The sequence below is a fragment of the Thalassophryne amazonica genome, chromosome 20 (assembly GCF_902500255.1).
Source record: "Thalassophryne amazonica chromosome 20, fThaAma1.1, whole genome shotgun sequence".
Lineage (NCBI taxonomy): Eukaryota > Metazoa > Chordata > Actinopteri > Batrachoidiformes > Batrachoididae > Thalassophryne > Thalassophryne amazonica.
In genome coordinates, this window is record NC_047122.1 from 69625313 (window position 1) to 69644847 (window position 19535).

Sequence of the window (19535 nt, forward strand, 5' to 3'; positions counted from 1 at the left end):
TGAAATCTGCAGGAAAATGGGTGATGTCCAGCTCTTGTGATAACCAGAGAAAGTGCACACGATGGTCACGGATCCACAGAGCGATCTGAAATGGTCATTCAGCCTGTCCATGGCAGCTGGAGCGCGGCGCGCCCCACAGCTGCTGGGGGCCGTCCTTAAAGCGACAGTAACATCCCTTAATGTCTTTGAAGCCCATAAAATTTTCACCAAAAACCACCTGAATTTCTCAAATGGTGTCCACATGGATGTGGATTGTTTCCCTGACAATGAAAATCCACCGAGGGGGGTGGACCACTCCTCACTCAAAGCCTGCTCACAGGCGAATGACGCAACCTACAGGTGTGAAAAAAATCATGCATGCAAGGTTTCAACTCAGCTTCGCCTCATTGAATAGAACATTCCATCTTTCACCTCATGAAATATTCGTACCATTGAACTCATAAACATTCATTATTTGTATACCATCTCACCCTGTCCTCTGTGTCTTCCTCTGTCTCACCAACCACCTGCATGTCCTCCTTCAGCACATCCATAAACCTCCTCTTTGGCCTCCCTCTTCTCCTCCTGCCTGGTGGCTCCATCCTCAGCATCCTTCTCCCTATATACCCTGGGTCCCTCCTCTGCACATGTCCAAACCATCCCAATCTCGCCTCTCTGACTTTGTCTCCAAACCGTCCCACCTGAGCTGTCCCTCTGATATGTTCATTCCTAATCTTGTCCATTCTTGTCACTCCCAAAGAGAACCTCAACATCTTCAGCTCTGCCTCCTGACTTTTTGTTAGTGCCACCGTCTCTAAACCGTCCAACATAGCTGGTCTCACTACTGTCTTGTAAACTTTCTCCTTCACTCTTGCAGCTATTCTTCGGTCACAAATCACTCCTGCCACCTTTCTCCACCCACTCCACCCTGCCTGCACTCTCTTCTTCACCTCTCTACCACACTCTCCATTACTTTGAACAGTTGACCCCAAATGTTTAAACTCATCTACTTTCACTACTTCTACTCCTTGTAACTGCACTATACCACTGGGCTCCATCCCATTCACACACATGGACTCAGTCTTGCTCCTACTGACTTTCATTCCCCTTCTCTCCAAAGCATATCTCCACTTCTCCAGACTAGACTCAACCTGCTCTCTACTCTCAGACAGATTTTCCGTACAGTACCATCTGTTTGTCTTTCTTAAAGACATGCAAATAACATCCAAGACATATTCAGTGACTTGGAAATGTTCATGTATCTATCCCTTGACTTGTCTAAAGAAAACTGGCTGTAAAAGCGATGGTTTACTGTAAATTCACCAAAAGGTACCAATAACTGTCCCCAGCATACATTTTATATCAGGATTTTCTGTTTCACTTTGTGAAAGCATTTTGTTGTTGTTGTTGCCAAATAACTTTGGACATTTAAAAAATATTTTGATTAAACAAAATTGCTTTGTTTGCATTTATTTCTAACCATATATTAAAATGTGTACATAATATAAAAGGGTACCAACAATTTTATCCATGTGAGTATATATTTGTGTCTCTGTCTTTCTCTGGGTGTGTTTGTGCTTAATGTTGTCTGTAATTGTCTCTCTGTCTGTGTCTGTATGTTGGTGTGTGTGTGTGTGTGTTTGTGCCTCTTTGTGTTTACGTCTGTGAGTTTGTGGTAGTCGTGTGTGTCTCTGTGTGTGTCTGTATGTTGGTGTGTGTGTGTGTTTGTGCCTCTTTGTGTTTACGTCTGTGAGTTTGTGGTAGTCGTGTGTGTCTCTGTGTGTGTCTGTATGTTGGTGTGTGTGTGTGTGTTTGTGCCTCTTTGTGTTTACGTCTGTGTGTTTGTGGTAGTCGTGTGTGTCTCTGTGTGTGTCTGTATGTTGGTGTGTGTGTGCGTGTGTGTCTCTGTGTGTGTCTGTATGTTGGTGTGTGTGTGTGCGTGTGTGTCTCTGTGTGTGTCTGTATGTTGGTGTGTGTGTGTGTGTTTGTGCCTCTTTGTGTTTACGTCTGTGAGTTTGTGGTAGTCGTGTGTGTCTCTGTGTGTGTCTGTATGTTGGTGTGTGTGTGTGCGTGTGTGTCTCTGTGTGTGTCTGTATGTTGGTGTGTGTGTGTGCGTGTGTGTCTCTGTGTGTGTCTGTATGTTGGTGTGTGTGTGTGCGTGTGTGTCTCTGTGTGTGTCTGTATGTTGGTGTGTGTGTGTGTGTTTGTGCCTCTTTGTGTTTACGTCTGTGAGTTTGTGGTAGTCGTGTGTGTCTCTGTGTGTGTCTGTATGTTGGTGTGTGTGTGTGCGTGTGTGTCTCTGTGTGTGTCTGTATGTTGGTGTGTGTGTGTGTTTGTGCCTCTTTGTGTTTACGTCTGTGTGTTTGTGGTAGTCGTGTGTGTCTCTGTGTGTGTCTGTATGTTGGTGTGTGTGTGTGTTTGTGCCTCTTTGTGTTTACGTCTGTGTATTTGTGGTAGTCGTGTGTGTCTCTGTGTGTGTATATGTATGCCTTTGTGTTTGTGTGTAATGTAGTGTGTCTTTGTGTGTCACAGGGAAAGAGTGCAGCCAGGATGAGAGTACGGCAGCAGCCATCTTTACGGTGCAGCTGGATGATTATCTTGGCGGGAAACCTGTCCAGTATCGGGAAGTACAGGGGGCGGAGTCAACAGCCTTCAGCAGCTACTTCAAAGGAGGGTTGACTTACAAAGTAAGCATCAAAACTTCTGCAGCATGACAAAGTAAAGCTTAGTTTCTGCCTGAAGGTGGCACTCTTGATATTAGCATCTTTTTCAGTAAAAACTAACAAATTGCTGCATTTTTTTTTTATTTGCTGATAAACAGCTCAGAAAACATCAGGCTACATATTCCAGGAATGAAGCAGCAAAATGAAGTACCTGCTTGAAGCTGCACCCCCCCCCCCCCCCACCCCTTCAAAAATATTAAAGTAGCACTGTTGTTCATTTGTTGCTCGTTTGTGCTGTTAAAATAATTTGCTTAACTGTTAGCCTACAGCCTGCTTTTTAGACCTCCGTTCACCGCCTGCCCGCGTGGTAGGTTAAGTGGTCGACATCCCCCGGTAGTGTTGCCTGCAGCCTCCCAAGGGCTCCACCCGTCTGCAGCAAAAAACCAACACCTTTCAGCTACGACCTCAGATCAGACGAGACGACCTGCTGAAATTAATCATATCCCTAATTAGATGCAGTTTGCCAACTGCATTCTGTGAGGACTGGGGTGTCTCCTGACCTCGCCCCACCCCGTTATCTTGTCCTGCATGTCTGTTTGATTAAAAGAAGGATTTGACCAGGTATTTAAATTTGAACACAATTACTCTGGCAGATAGACCTCTGCAGCTTTATTAAACAGAATTTGAAGGTAACAGAATGAGTAGGATGAATTTTATCATAGCCAGAAATTCTGAGGGTCCCAGGAGCTGAAAGCTTACAACCAGCAGTCTGGTGTTCTGTCAAGCTGACAGCAAAGAGGAACCTTGAGCAATGGGCGGGCACCTCTTTTATATCCACTTGTCCTTCATCTGAATGGTCTTCTTCCCTCTGCTTCGGGGCATGGTCCTGCCCATGTGCACCGTGCAGTTTTCTTACTTCCTCTTTTTCCTGAAATGTCACCAGTGCCTAAACTGATAAGAAATTGTTTTGGGCAAAAAACTGCTAACTGAGGGTCTGTCAGCAAGTCTCATCACCGCGGTTATACCACAGAAATATTTGCACATCTCCAGGTTGCACCACATTCTGAAAAAACAAGTCTAATCATACCCACGTAACAAGTTTAAGCTCCTCATCTTGCTGACAGAAGTCTGTTACTGGCATCCTGTTCCATATGCTGTCTGCATATTTCTCAACATATTCTATTGGGCCTCAGCAAAAGGACACATCAAGTTTACAACACTTTGAAAATGATTATATGAGTAAAACATCTTAAAACAGTATATTCAGAAAATAAACCAACCGTTTTAGCAGAAGCAAATCTAATCATAAACATAACAGCCCTTCAATTTGGCGTACACAATACACACTTCAAAACTATTTGAACATATAGATATCACGTAATTAACCTTAGCTATTGATTACATAATTAATAAGCATTGATAAATGTCAATTACTATGTGCATATAAGTAATACATCCTTCACACAATTAAGCACATTTAGGATCTATATTCCTTCAATTCCCAAACAACCCAACTGCGGGAAGGCCTGGCCCGTGCGTGACGTGGGCTGTCACCGGCCTCACACCATCCACAGGCTGATTCCCGATCAGAAGGACCCCCAGGATTCCCTCAGTAGCGGGGCTCTTCCCTCTTCACACACTGCTAATGATGGGGATTCCCAAAGGACTGTGTGACATCAGCCTGGGGATTCCCTCTGACTGGCTGACTGACTGAGGATGCCCACAGTCACGGCGAGTATAGAGGGAGGAGCCCAGCACCAAATCCCAATCCGACAGGCGGGTGCTGGAAATGTGACATATGGAAGCCCGCCACTGGCCCAGTGAGGCCCGCGGGCCTGAGTCCGTCTGATCAAGGCTCAGCCTGTGGAGGGTGTGAAGCTGCGGTAGTCAGTCAGTCAGCCAGCGAGTCAGCGAGGCTAAATAAATGCTGCTAAGCCAATAAAAATATCAGAAATCACCATTGGCCAATTAAGAGCAACCCTTATTTGAACTGGGATCATTTTTTAAGAAGTTGCTGGATTGAGCAGAGTACAAAGTCTCACACGGACAAAAACACTTTAGAATGCCACCTAAAGTGTGTCATGCAATAGGACGTGCCCATCTGCACATTGCGATTTCCACCGAGTTTCATCTGAGTATAAATGCAAATGGCTTGTTTAATGACTTCATTCTCATGGGTGTGTTTTGATCATATAATACAATAAATCATGGCTGTGTAGATATTATAAGATGTGGTGGATGCAGTGATGCGCAGTGATGCACAGTGATGCACAGTGATGCGCAGTGATGTGCAGTGATGTGCAGCGATGCGCAGTGATGTGCAGTGATGCGCAGTGATGCGCAGTGATGCACAACGATGTGCAGTGATGCACAGCGATGCACAGCGATGCGCAGTGATGTGCAGTGATGCACAGCAATGTGCAGTGATGCACAGCAATGCACAGTGATGTGCAGTGATGCACAGTGATGCGCAGCGATGCGCAGTGATGTGCAGTGATGCACAGCGATGAGCAGTGATGCACAGTAATGCGTAGTGATGTGCAGTGATGCACAGCGATGCACAGTGATGCACAGCAATGCGCAGTGATGTGTACTGATGCACAGCGATGCGCAGTGATGTGCAGTGATGCACAGCAATGCACAGTGATGTGCAGTGATGTACAGCGATGCACAGCGATGTGCAGTGATGCACAGCCATGCGCAGTGATGTGCAGTGATGCACAGTGATGTGCAATGATGCATAGCAATGCACAGTGATGTGCAATGATGCACAGTAATGCGCAGTGATGTGCAGTGATGTGCAGTGATGCATAGCGATGCACAGCGATGCGCAGTGATGTGCAGTGATGCACAGTAACGCGCAGTGATGTGCAGTTATACACAGCAATGCGCAGTGATGTGCAGTGATGCACAGCGATGTGCAGTGTGCTCCTGCTGATTGTTAAGGAGGTCCTGTCTTACACAGGTGGAAGACTGTACTTCCTAACATAGGCTGAGTTCTTAATAGCGGCTGTTTTATGACTCAGACAGGAGGTGTGGCATCAGGTTTTCAACATGTGGTCACCAATGACCTCACAGCACAAAGACTCCTTCACATTAAAGGGCGCCGAGTGGTGAGGGCCACCCAGGTTCCCCTCAGCTGGTCCAGCTTCAACAGTGGAGACTGCTTCATCGTGGACCTTGGAGAGGTAAAGACATACACACACACACACACACACACACACACACACACACACACACACACACACACACACACACACACACACACACACACACACACACACACACACACACACACACACACACACACATTGCAAAGAATCATTTGCCAGTTTTCAAAATCCTAGCCCTGGGTTAGGGCCATGTTCCTCCAAACATGACGTCTGGCATTCATGCCAAAAAGTTCAATCTTTGTCTCATCAGACCAGAGAATTTTGTTTCTCATGGTCTGAGAGTCCTGATGGATCTGAACTTCTTCCATTTCCAGATGATGGAGGCCACTGTGCTCATTGGGACCTTCAAAGCAGCAGAAATGTTTCTGTACCCTTCCCCAGATTTGAGCCTCCAGACAATCCTGTGTCTGAGGTCTACACACAATTCCTTTGACTTCATGCTTGGTTTGTGCTCTTACTGTCAACTGTGGGACCTTATATGTAGACAGGTGTGTGTCTTTCCAAATCATGTCCAATCAACTGAATTTACTCCAGGTGGACTCCAGTTAATCTGTAGAAACATCTCAAGGATGATCAGTGGAAACAGGAGACACCTGAGCTCAATTTTGAGCTTCATTGGCAAAGACGGTGAATACTTATGGACGTGTGATTTCTTCCCTTTTTATTGTTGTTAATAATAAATTTGCAAAAATCTTTAAAAAAATTTTCACATGGAATAAAAAAAAAAAAAAAAAAAAGAATTTCATCCATTTTAGAATAAGGCTGTGTGGAAAAAGTGCTGTGAATTTCTGGATGTACTGTATTTGATGCCTCTCTTTATGCCTCCCCAAGGTTCTTTTGTAGGAGACTATTGTTGTGTCATTATCTCATATCAGTGTTCATGTATATCAATCAATCAATCAATTTTTTATATAGCGCCAAATCACAACAAACAGTTGCCCCAAGGCGCTTTATATTGTAAGGCAAGGCCATACAATAATTATGTAAAACCCCAACGGTCAAAACGACCCCCTGTGAGCAAGCACTTGGCTACAGTGGGAAGGAAAAACTCCCTTTTAACAGGAAGAAACCTCCAGCAGAACCAGGCTCAGGGAGGGGCAGTCTTCTGCTGGGACTGGTTGGGGCTGAGGGAGAGAACCAGGAAAAAGACATGCTGTGGAGGGGAGCAGAGATCGATCACTAATGATTAAATGCAGAGTGGTGCATACAGAGCAAAAAGAGAAAGAAACACTCAGTGCATCATGGGAACCCCCCAGCAGTCTACGTCTATAGCAGCATAACTAAGGGATGGTTCAGGGTCACCTGATCCAGCCCTAACTATAAGCTTTAGCAAAAAGGAAAGTTTTAAGCCTAATCTTAAAAGTAGAGAGGGTGTCTGTCTCCCTGATCTGAATTGGGAGCTGGTTCCACAGGAGAGGAGCCTGAAAGCTGAAGGCTCTGCCTCCCATTCTACTCTTACAAACCCTAGGAACTACAAGTAAGCCTGCAGTCTGAGAGCGAAGCGCTCTATTGGGGTGATATGGTACTATGAGGTCCCTAAGATAAGATGGGACCTGATTATTCAAAACCTTATAAGTAAGAAGAAGAATTTTAAATTCTATTCTAGAATTAACAGGAAGCCAATGAAGAGAGGCTAATATGGGTGAGATATGCTCTCTCCTTCTAGTCCCCGTCAGTACTCTAGCTGCAGCATTTTGAATTAACTGAAGGCTTTTTAGGGAACTTTTAGGACAACCTGATAATAATGAATTACAATAGTCCAGCCTAGAGGAAATAAATGCATGAATTAGTTTTTCAGCATCACTCTGAGACAAGACCTTTCTGATTTTAGAGATATTGCGTAAATGCAAAAAAGCAGTCCTACATATTTGTTTAATATGCGCATTGAATGACATATCCTGATCAAAAATGACTCCAAGATTTCTCACAGTATTACTAGAGGTCAGGGTAATGCCATCCAGAGTAAGGATCTGGTTAGACACCATGTTTCTAAGATTTGTGGGGCCAAGTACAATAACTTCAGTTTTATCTGAGTTTAAAAGCAGGAAATTAGAGGTCATCCATGTCTTTATGTCTGAAAGACAATCCTGCAGTTTAGCTAATTGGTGTGTGTCCTCTGGCTTCATGGATAGATAAAGCTGGGTATCATCTGCGTAACAATGAAAATTTAAGCAATGCCATCTAATAATACTGCCTAAGGGAAGCATGTATAACGTGAATAAAATTGGTCCTAGCACAGAACCTTGTGGAACTCCATAATTAACCTTAGTCTGTGAAGAAGATTCCCCATTTACATGAACAAATTGTAATCTATTAGACAAATATGATTCAAACCACTGCAGCGCAGTGCCTTTAATACCTATGGCATGCTCTAATCTCTGTAATAAAATTTTATGGTCAACAGTATCAAAAGCAGCACTGAGGTCCAACAGAACAAGCACAGAGATGAGTCCACTGTCTGAGGCCATAAGAAGATCATTTGTAACCTTCACTAATGCTGTTTCTGTACTATGATGAATTCTAAAACCTGACTGAAACTCTTCAAATAGACCATTCCTCTGCAGATGATCAGTTAGCTGTTTTACAACTACCCTTTCAAGAATTTAGTAAGCAAAGTATTAAGTAAAGTATATTCATGTGCGTGTTAATATTCTGTCTTCCTGGGTTTTCTCTTGGATCTAGGAGATCTACCAGTGGTGCGGATCCAAGTCCAACAAGTTTGAGCGCCTGAAGGCAGCACATGTGGCCGCAGGTATCCGTGACAATGAGAGGAACGGCCGAGCCAAACTGGTGGTGGTCGAGGATGGAAGTGAACCATCTCCATTAACTGCTGTGAGTCTCAAATGTTTGCTTGAGAAGTGTTTGTTTCACTGATGTGTTTCCACACACACCTAAACAAAAAAAAGGGAATATGAATAATTAATAATCACCATGTTGACCAAAGTGATGTGCTTTCTTGGAGCACACTGGAAACACACAGCCATCCATCGCAGCTCAGCTGGTGTGGACACATTTGTACCATCATCCCCTCCAACCTGCAGGGAAGTTGGATTTTCTGGGTTTATTTATTTTGAAGGTCAAACGTGAAAGAGTGAAGAATTTGTCAAAGACTGGACCTTCATACTCAAATCACCATCAAACAGAACTCAGACGTGTTCAACATGAATCTGAAACTGTGATTTTGCATGATATTGACCAGGTATAATTTTGTATAAAAGCCTAAACAGGATTGGCTCTTGGAGGCTGTGTTAGAGCCCACGGGCCGAGTGTTGGGCAGCAGTTTCACATGTCGGGACGTTGGACGTCAGCTATCTTTCAGAACCAGTTCATCCATTTTGTGCTCATTATTTAAATGTAAGTCCCTTCGGCTGCTCCCTCATTTGCACTCGGGGTCGCCACAGCAAATCCAAGGTGGATCTGCATGTTGAATTGGCACAAGTTTTACGCCGGATGCCCTTCCTGACGCAACTCCACATTACATGGAGAAATGTGGCAGGGGTGGGATTTGAACCCAGAACCTTCTGAACTGAAACCAAGCTAATTGCACAAAAAAAGGGAAAATCAAAACAATAATGCAATTTGAACAAAATAGATAAAGTTTACAAGCAGCCACATCTGGGTCATTAAAAAATATCTCTGTTGCCACAAGCAAGTTGGGCAATTTGGTGAAAATGAATTCTTGCCAAACATTTCACTTTACTGTTTAACAGAACAGGGTTTCTGAAATGAGCCAGGTCCATGTTCTGATTGGAATCACAGCAGACTGGTGTTTTATCTCAAAGAACAAATGCTTCTTACCCTGTGTGCTGCTACACAATACTGCTAGAACCTCCATGTCCCCGAAGGAATCTTCCCAAGGGATTAGTAGAGTTCTATCTAATCTCTAAATTGGGCCTGGGTTTGAGAGAAAACCCTCATCAAGGCAAACGACGGGAGCTCGCTCCTCACATAAAACACATGCACATCTACAATGAGTTATCTAAAGCCTAGACTTGAAGTTGGGGAGGTTCAGCATGCAGCACAGCTGTGGGTCTTTTTTGTCTTTGTGGTTGTGTAATATGGGCAGCTGATTTGAACTGGCGATGGGTTTTAATTGCAGTTTGTCTGCATTTAGCTTTAACATTCAACTTTTGTGTCATAAACATATTTACTGATCACTTTGATAGATATATCTGTGGGTTTATATATTATTTTGTTTTGGTAGCAAGTATCATATATTTTTGCTATGAGTCTATCTGCTTAAACGTGCACATGGCACTGGATTTAACTGGTTTTAACGGCTCAAACAAAGAGAGTCAAGATACCGCAGGTTTCATCCTCGTGCGGGTTTTGGGAGCGGGTCCCGACTTCCCTCTATGCCCATGGGAGACCAGTAAGAGAAGGATTCGCCTTTTGTTACACCCATATTGTGTTTTATAAAAACTGTTACAGTTTCTTTGTTCGGGGTTCTGGGTGGGTGGATCTCCTGTGAGAGAGAAGATCTCCAGAATCCAGGCCCGTTTTTGACCATGATTTTGAATCAATTTAATCTAAGAAACAGTTTGATTTTGTACTTTGTAAGGGACAGTATTACAGTAAGGACCGGGGTAATACTAACAACTTTGATACAGGAAATTATGTTCAGACTCTTATAATCAGTTTATTGACTCAAAGCTTGTGAGACCAGAACAACTTGGAGAACAGGGAAAATATTCTTCACAATCACATTGATGCTGGTGACAAAAACATGTATCAGTTATCAATAGAACAGAATAGAACCTTTTACTGTCATTGTACATACAAACGTGTCCTCTGCATTTAACATCCTAATTACAGTTAGACACAATCCAACCACTAGGGGCAGTGGGCAGCCACAGTCCGGCGCTCAGGGACCAACTCCAGATGTAGAGACGTTGCCTTGCTCAGGGGCAGAGGAAGGAGCAGATCCTAAATAAGCAGGTTTGTGATTGTGGGAGGAAACCAGAGAAAACCCACGCAGACATGGGGAGAACATGCAAACTCCACACAGAAAGGACAGCAAGCGACCCCATGACCTTTTTGCTGTGAGGCACCAGTGCTAACCACTAATCCACTGTGCCGCCCTCATAGCTGGAGTATAACCCTGAGGAAGATTAAAGACAGATGCTAAGTACAGGCTAACATCTGCAGAAGGTGAGTGTGAAGCAGCGTTTTACAGAGCAGAGTTTAAAGCCTCACTTATAACCCGCCATGCATATTTTGGACATGCACAGGTCACAGCAGGCCCGGCACCAGAAAAAAATATTAAGGGGGCGATGAGTTTATCACAGGGGGCGGGCGGGATCTGAGCGTGCGTAATGAATTGGGTGCGCTCCTGGAAAGCTCGTGTATTTAGGCTACACCGTTGTAAGAGACTGACTAAAAGTAAAGAGTGATGACAGTATTTTTTTAATTATTATTTGAACGTATAGACCCTCGGTCAAGTGATCTCCTGCATACCACACAGAGCCGGTGTTCTGTCGAGATGAGGTGCGCCAACTTTCGACACTCTGAGCTGTGACGTACCTTCGTGTTGTCCAATAGGAACGACGCATCGGGCCAAAACACGGAAGACTCATGGCAGAAACCACTGATCTGTACAAAATGGATTGGACCAATCCGATTGGTGTAGAAACCACTGATCTGTACAAAACATTAACGCGTGACAGGACTGCTCATTTAGAGAGCAGTTTTCTGAAGAAAAATCATTGGAAATGTTTTTTTGTTGTTGTTTGTTACCTCAAAATTTCTGATTACTGTTAAAAAAAAAAGTTTATAACACTTGTAATTAAAATAGCTAAATAAATCAATAACTGGTTCTTTAGAAACCTTTTATCTGTAAATTAAAACCACCTGTTATTTCATATTAGATAATTTCTTGTTTAACATAAGGAACCTCAGACATTTATTTTTAGACAAATAAAATAACATGGAAACGTGTATATTTTTTTAAGTCTGGTAGATTATTTATATCTCATTTCAACCAGAAAAACAAACATTAAATAAATACAAATGTTTATTATAAATGCAAAAGGAAATAATTTAACAATGACTGCAGTGTGATTGTAAAGTAGGATTTCTGTGACATAAACCTCATGATGAATTTTTTTATAGTCATTTAAACTTGTAATTTTGTCAAAATATGTAATTGCCTTTAATGTTGTTATCAGGACAGAGTCATTTCTAAAATATGAATTTGAGCACAATAATTGGAGAGCTTCTACTTGTGCAAATGTCTTTGGACTTTGATTCGTGGACATTTTTAATGATCCGTTCATTTATTGTTAAAATATAAAATGAAACAGCTTTTTTAAAAATAAGAAAATAGTTGCTGTTTAAAGAGCCTTTTATTTAGAAGCAGGTGATGTTCTGCTGGATTCTCGGGACCAGATGAAGGTCTCTTCTGCAGTTTTTAACTCTGGTGGTGTTGCTGAAAAGCAGAGATGTTTTCTTTCGACTGGACTTCGTGGTGTTCATCTCATCAGTAGAAGTTTGGTTGTGTGCACAGCAAATGTTCCTGATTGGAACAAATAAAAATATTTCTTTAAATATAAAGAAACACTAAACAGTTTATACATAAAAAAAAATGGGGAAAAAACGGCAAAAAAAAAACCGATGGAAAAAACGCCCGAAAAAATAAATTATTTAAAGTTGAGCTTTTGTGGTGTCTGAAAAAAGCTGTAGCTTTATTTGGTAAAAATAAAAAAGACTGAACCATTTACAAATTAAAGTGTTCACTCAGATCAACTGTGCTAAAAGGCTAAGCTAGCGTTAGCCGATCATTAAACCTTCACAGTTCAGTAAACGTTTTATTTTTACATTATTCTCACCTCAGTAAAGCTGCAGAACTAAACTCCGTTGGTCAAACTGGGACTTCACATATATCCAAAAAGTGGGAGATTTCGGACTGAGTGGGTTTGCTCCATCACCCCGGCGGCCTGGATCGCTCTGCCCAGTGATGATGCCTGAAGGCCGGCTTCTCCGTGCGGGTCGGCCGCTGTCGCAGTTCGATCGATATACCACCAAGACGTCAGTCCTCCCTCGGTTGGTGTCACTCCGAAAAGAGCTGAAAAAAGCTTCTCCTAGCAGGGTGATGGAGAATCATTCTACTGCTGTTTTTTAAAGGTTTTTTGTGGTTCAGGCGACGCAAATTCAAGATGGTGATCGCTGAACTTTATTCAGGTTATGGAAACAGCCAGAGTGTGACGTAGCAATCCCGCCCCCTTGCCTCTTCCGAAGCGATGCATCTGACGTCACGACGCGTTGGAAACGCACCGCCCTCTGCCGCACTGACAAGCGCAACCCTCAACCTATCAAATCCCTTGAACACAGACACACGCCATATCCGTTTGTTTTAAAATTAATTACTTTAGTTAATTAATTTGGTTTATTTGTTAAATACATGATATTATTGAATAACTAATATTTTGCTATATTTTCCAGTATTTCTTTTTCTTTCTTTTTTATTTTTTTGATAACTCTAACATCCGAGGGGGCGAGGTTGATGACGTGAGGGGGCGTCGCCCCAAACGCCCCCTCGTGGCGCTGGTTATGGGTCACAGAAAGTGGCAGCTTGCAGCTGTGGGGGAAGTGTGGGAAAGAGTACAGGCACGGTACTTGTCCAGTACACACTGCATGCCTGAGTAGGCCTGGGGAAAATAGTTTTACACCTGTTTTCCAACCTACTCTAAAAATGGCAACAATAAAATATGGATGATTCTTGATTATCCAGATAGTAACACCAGCACCCTTGATAAAGTCCTCCAAGGAGATACAAATAGTTCAAATACATAAATAATGGTTCATTTCATTATATATGAAGACCACTGTCTGTAAATCCCGGCTGTGGACGGGCACTACGTAGCTGAATTGGAAATAAGTGATGCAGTCGTCCTATACAGCACACACACTTACAAATGCACAGTAAAATGGACCTTCCTTGATTAAACAAAGTTCCAACAACAGGACAAGTGTCCAGCATCCATCAGAATATTACCATAAAAAATCAGTACCATTTATTACTAATTACTGACTAAATATTTTTGCTAACCATTATTTACTTAGTGGAGCAGATAAGTATGACTTTTGACCAGAATTGTTCACTTGGTGATACAAGCATCAGATTTGTCATGAATGTTCTTCATAAATCAGTGTTTGAGAAAAAAGTGCGGGCCACTTGAAAATCCAATATGGCGGCCAGGTAGGGGGTCAGTGAAGAATTACACAGGGGTCAAAATTTAAAAATGCTCAAATCATATTAAAAAGTATAACACATTATTTGTCTGATCATAAAGATTCCAAAAACGTATAGTTTGGACTGTCTATGACTGAATGTTACAGGTTTTGGGGTAAAAACAGCAAGAATGGTGACAAAGGTCAGTTTCAGTTTGTACAGGGGTCAAAAGTTAAAGTTGCTCTAATTTTTGTAAAATGTGATGTGAATCACCCTGTAGACTGTTTATAGTAGCACTTACAGGGGTTGTGAAGCTTTCGTCATGCAAAAGAAATAACACAAATAGGAGCATTTTTCCTCTGGTGGATAACAGCTGCCTGGTTTCAATGTGCTACACAGCAAGATGTAGAAGTAACCTTTTTTTCTAGTACAGTTAAAACCAAACTGTTCAGATTGCTGGCATCCATTGTGGGGAAACCCCCTCATTGTTACTGTGTCAATCATCATTTGGAGTTGGGTCCAGGGGTTGAGTGCGTGTCATGATTCCGACATTCCTATCTGCAGCTCACTGAGCTCAGAAGTCATTGGTGGTAGGCTAAAATGTAAGTGGCTACTCAACTACACAAGACAAAAGTGTGCAGTAACCACCAGCAGGCTTCACAATCATTAGACCCTGGTGTTATTTCTATAAAACATTGGTTGATATGCATCATCTCTGTGTATTTCTTGTCATCAACAGGTCCTTGGTATAAAACCGGAGCTTTCAGAGGGAGATAGTGATAATGACAAAGAAGCAGATGCATCCAACAGGAAAATGGCAAAACTCTACATGGTACAACACACACACACTCACACACACACAGCTAATGAATAACTGAATAGGTAAATGATCTTATCAGATGAGGAACACAGTGCAAGCACGTTAGAGGTGTGATACAACATCGTGCTCACACAGCAGCGGAAGCAATTAGATGTGCAAATGTATAGAAATCAACGACAATGTGTAAGGACAAACATTATACACAACATGATAAGAACAATGGATGCACTGTTTAAATGTAAGACGATCATGTTACTGGTAATGATTCTGTTCTCATTGTAAAAGAAACCAAACAATTTACTGCCTGATGGCATCTGCAGTGCACAGTGAGGTGCTGCTGAAGGTGTTTATTTTTATTTCTTACCACCTCAGGAAGGCATGCCGACATGTGTGCATCACAGTGGAGTGTTGAGAGGTGTTGGTCTATATGACACGTTATGACACGGCGCTGAGTTGCTGTGGCTCATTGCCAACACACCCACATGTCTGGTGCAAATCACAGCTGGACAACACATCTGCCATCAACTGTCAACACACCACAGCAATGCACATGTCTGGCGGGGTTCTCATGACATGCTGATCATTGTTATATTAGTATTACTTATTGTTCTTTGTTTTAATTGAACACACTGTCAGTGTCAGCTGAGAGAGTGAGTCTGACCTGGACACGCCCCCGTGTCTGGACAGCGAAGCAAAGTCATCACACATGAATGAGCTCACGCTGTTGTCCTCGTTGTTTGTATTTTGTTATTTTACCACTGTTTCTCTTAAATGAACACCTCACTGTCACTTACACTCTTGCCTTGATGTGTTATCATCTGACAGCATCGGCAAGCCTGCGCTGACCTGTTCTGAGTGACACTCCCCCTTGGGCTCACAGCTGGCTGTCACTCAAAACCCTATGTTGCGATCGTGTGTCACGTGGCTGTCCGCTCGATTGCCGCCACATAATATGGGGTTCATATGGGATCTATGTGAGTCATATGGGATGGTGATTTTGTGAGCATTTTTTAAATTTTTAACTCTGTACTGCTGGCATGTGTGCACTGCTGCGTGGTGATCCCACCTCCAGAGGGACATGCTGAATATGTCATGATGGGTGGTCCACAGTCTGACATGACAGTCAGCTGTGTGCACGAGCTTGTCACATGCATCGAACCTGCATGTCTGGTACTACAGCTGTAATGATCATAATGTCCCATATACATTGTGTAATGGGAGGGAATGTGTTACATGATGTCCATCATGGGCATGACAGGCCGTCCAGATGTGCACACTGCACTCCGGACGCTGTTGAAACATTTTCACCTCAGGCACACCTCCACGCGCACCTCCACAATGTTGGATTGTGGTTTGTGGGGGGAGGGGATACATAACACACTGGCACACCATTTTGGCCTGGAGATAGAGGTAGAAGTCACCTGTGGGCTTGGAGGCCTATCAGCAGGCATGTCCAAGGTTGAAAAATGGTTCACAATTGGTAGCCATGACTGTGAACCAGGTACCACAACCGAGCACCAAGCCTCACGGGAGTGCTTCTACCTAACAATAGTCTGAAAGCCATCACCTTTAGCTGGCAGAGCTAAGCTTGTGCTAACAGGCAGGCTAGCCAGTATGACACTAAGCTCGCCTGGAGGTCTAACTCCACTGAAGTACGAAGCTGCTCAAACCTATGGACATGGCCACCTTGTCAGCATCACACAAGATTAATGTAAAGTGTGATGTAATGTAAAGGGAGCGCCAAGAGAATTGATTGATTGAAGGTGAGGAGCTACAAGAGGACAGCACCAAAGGACACTTAACCAGGATCAATCAATCAATCAATCAATTTTATTTATATAGCACCAAATCACAACAAACAGTTGCCCCAAGGCGCTTTATATTGTAAGGCAAAAGCCATACAATAATTACAGAAAAACCCCAACGGTCAAAACGACCCCCTGTGAGCAAGCACTTGGCGACAGTGGGAAGGAAAAACTCCCTTTTAACAGGAAGAAACCTCCAGCAGAACCAGGCTCAGGGAGGGGCAGTCTTCTGCTGGGACTGGTTGGGGCTGAGGGAGAGAACCAGGAAAAAGACATGCTGTGGAGGGGAGCAGAGATCAATCACTAATGATTAAATGCAGAGTGGTGCATACAGAGCAAAAAGAGAAAGAAACACTCAGTGCATCATGGGAACCCCCCAGCAGTCTAAGTCTATAGCAGCATAACTAAGGGATGATTCAGGGTCACCTGATCCAGCCCTAACTATAAGCTTTAGCAAAAAGGAAAGTTTTAAGCCTAATCTTAAAAGTAGAGAGGGTGTCTGTCTCGCTGATCTGAATTGGGAGCTGGTTCCACAGGAGAGGAGCCTGAAAGCTGAAGGCTCTGCCTCCCATTCTACTCTTACAAACCCTAGGAACTACAAGTAAGCCTGCAGTCTGAGAGCGAAGCGCTCTATTGGGGTGATATGGTACTATGAGGTCCCTAAGATAAGATGGGACCTGATTATTCAAAACCTTATAAGTAAGAAGAAGAATTTTAAATTCTATTCTAGAATTAACAGGAAGCCAATGAAGAGAGGCCAATATGGGTGAGATATGGGATCACCTACAGCTTTTCCCTTGATGCTCTGTGAGGTCTTTAAAATAATTTTTGGTGTTCCAGCAGTTCATGGACCATTCTTACCGAGATCTTCCAGCCAGCATAAAGCAGCAACAGCTCAGTGCAACTATTAGTTCTGGTTTCATTTTTCTGTCCAGCACCTGTGTCCTCTAAATAAGAACCCCGCGTGGGTGTGCTGGTGTCAAATGAAGTGTGGTCAGGCGCATCAAAAACAGGTCTAAAGTAGAGTCCAGAGTGCAAACACGCCCTACATAAGCAGCTTTACATATTGTCGCCAGCCACCTACGGTGCTGCGCAATTATTTCGACGGCATGTTACAGCCGCTGTAAGAAAAGAAAATGAAAGATTGGGTGGTAGAAGAAAAAAGTTTTGCTGTTCTTTGTTCATTTTAATGGGATCACCAGGTGTCTGATGCATCAGGAGCCATGAAGGTGTCACTTGTGAAGGAGGAGAATCCGTTTCTACAAAGTGACCTGCTGTCAGAAGAATGCTTCATCCTGGACCATGGAAGAAACAAGATGATATTTGTGTGGAAAGGTACGTGGTCGTCTCAGCTGAGAGTGCGTCTCTGTGGCTGACCAGCATCAGCACTGATCACGTGTCCCCGTTCTCCTACAGGCCGCAATGCCAACCCTGGTGAGAGAAAAGCAGCAATGAACACAGCCGAAGACTTCATCAGACAGATGGGTTACCCAGCAACCACACAGGTTTGTCAGCATTCCTCAACATCTAACATCTTTAAAAAGACTCCAGTGTTACAGCAATATAAAAGCAGAACTACATATCTGTTCACCTTTGTTTACCATGTTAATGGTCTAAAAATTATTGGACAAAAATTTATCGGAAGATAATTAGTCCGACAATGGTTTTCAAAGTTATCTGAAAAGATAGTCAATCAATCAATCAATCAATTTTTTTATATAGCGCCAAATCACAACAAACAGTTGCCCCAAGGCGCTTTATATTGTAAGGCAAGGCCATACAATAATTATGTAAAACCCCAACGGTCAAAACGACCCCCTGTGAGCAAGCACTTGGCTACAGTGGGAAGGAAAAACTCTCTTTTAACAGGAAGAAACCTCCAGCAGAACCAGGCTCAGGGAGGGGCAGTCTTCTGCTGGGACTGGTTGGGGCTGAGGGAGAGAACCAGGAAAAAGACATGCTGTGGAGGGGAGCAGAGATCGATCACTAATGATTAAATGCAGAGTGGTGCATACAGAGCAAAAAGAGAAAGAAACAGTGCATCATGGGAACCCCCCAGCAGTCTACGTCTATAGCAGCATAACTAAGGGATGGTTCAGGGTCACCTGATCCAGCCCTAACTATAAGCTTTAGCAAAAAGGAAAGTTTTAAGCCTAATCTTAAAAGTAGAGAGGGTGTCTGTCTCCCTGATCTGAATTGGGAGCTGGTTCCACAGGAGAGGAGCCTGAAAGCTGAAGGCTCTGCCTGCCATTCTACTCTTACAAACTCTAGGAACTACAAGTAAGCCTGCAGTCTGAGAGCGAAGCGCTCTATTGGGGTGATATGGTACTACGAGGTCCCTAAGATAAGATGGGACCTGATTATTCAAAACCTTATAAGTAAGAAGAAGAATTTTAAATTCTATTCTAGAATTAACAGGAAGCCAATGAAGAGAGGCCAATATGGGTGAGATATGCTCTCTCCTTCTAGTCCCCGTCAGTACTCTAGCTGCAGCATTTTGAATTAACTGAAGGCTTTTTAGGGAACTTTTAGGACAACCTGATAATAATGAATTACAATAGTCCAGCCTAGAGGAAATAAATGCATGAATTAGTTTTTCAGCATCACTCTGAGACAAGACCTTTCTGGTGTTGGTTTACGTGTTGGTTTACGTGTTGGCATCAGAATTTTTGGCTCTCTGTTGGGACTGTTTACACAGAGACTGCTACCTGCTGCTTTGGACTTGAATTAACAGTCTTTTTCAAGACTTTTTTACTTTTTTACTTTTTTTTTTTTATTATTTTTTTTTTACTGTGCTCCAACGCCTAAGGAAGACCTCTAACGGTCGAAACATCGCGACGGAGCACTTTTATCAGCTAACTTTCATCAGCGTTGGCAAGCTAACTAGCTTGCTAACGCTTTCGTTTTTATTTTATTTTTTTTTAT

At 43.1% G+C, this 19535-nt stretch overlaps 1 protein-coding gene across 1 annotated transcript in view; it reads left to right on the forward strand.

Annotated features, from left to right (window-relative positions):
* The window catches only part of scin (scinderin), a 119791-nt gene that overhangs the window by 47466 nt on the left and 52790 nt on the right, over nucleotides 1–19535 (forward strand). Inside the window, exons 2-7 of the mRNA XM_034160898.1 lie at nucleotides 2512–2666; nucleotides 5669–5830; nucleotides 8498–8647; nucleotides 14725–14817; nucleotides 17813–17945; nucleotides 18027–18115. Coding sequence (XP_034016789.1) covers nucleotides 2512–2666; nucleotides 5669–5830; nucleotides 8498–8647; nucleotides 14725–14817; nucleotides 17813–17945; nucleotides 18027–18115 — 782 coding nt within the window. The remainder of the gene's footprint in view (nucleotides 1–2511; nucleotides 2667–5668; nucleotides 5831–8497; nucleotides 8648–14724; nucleotides 14818–17812; nucleotides 17946–18026; nucleotides 18116–19535) is intronic.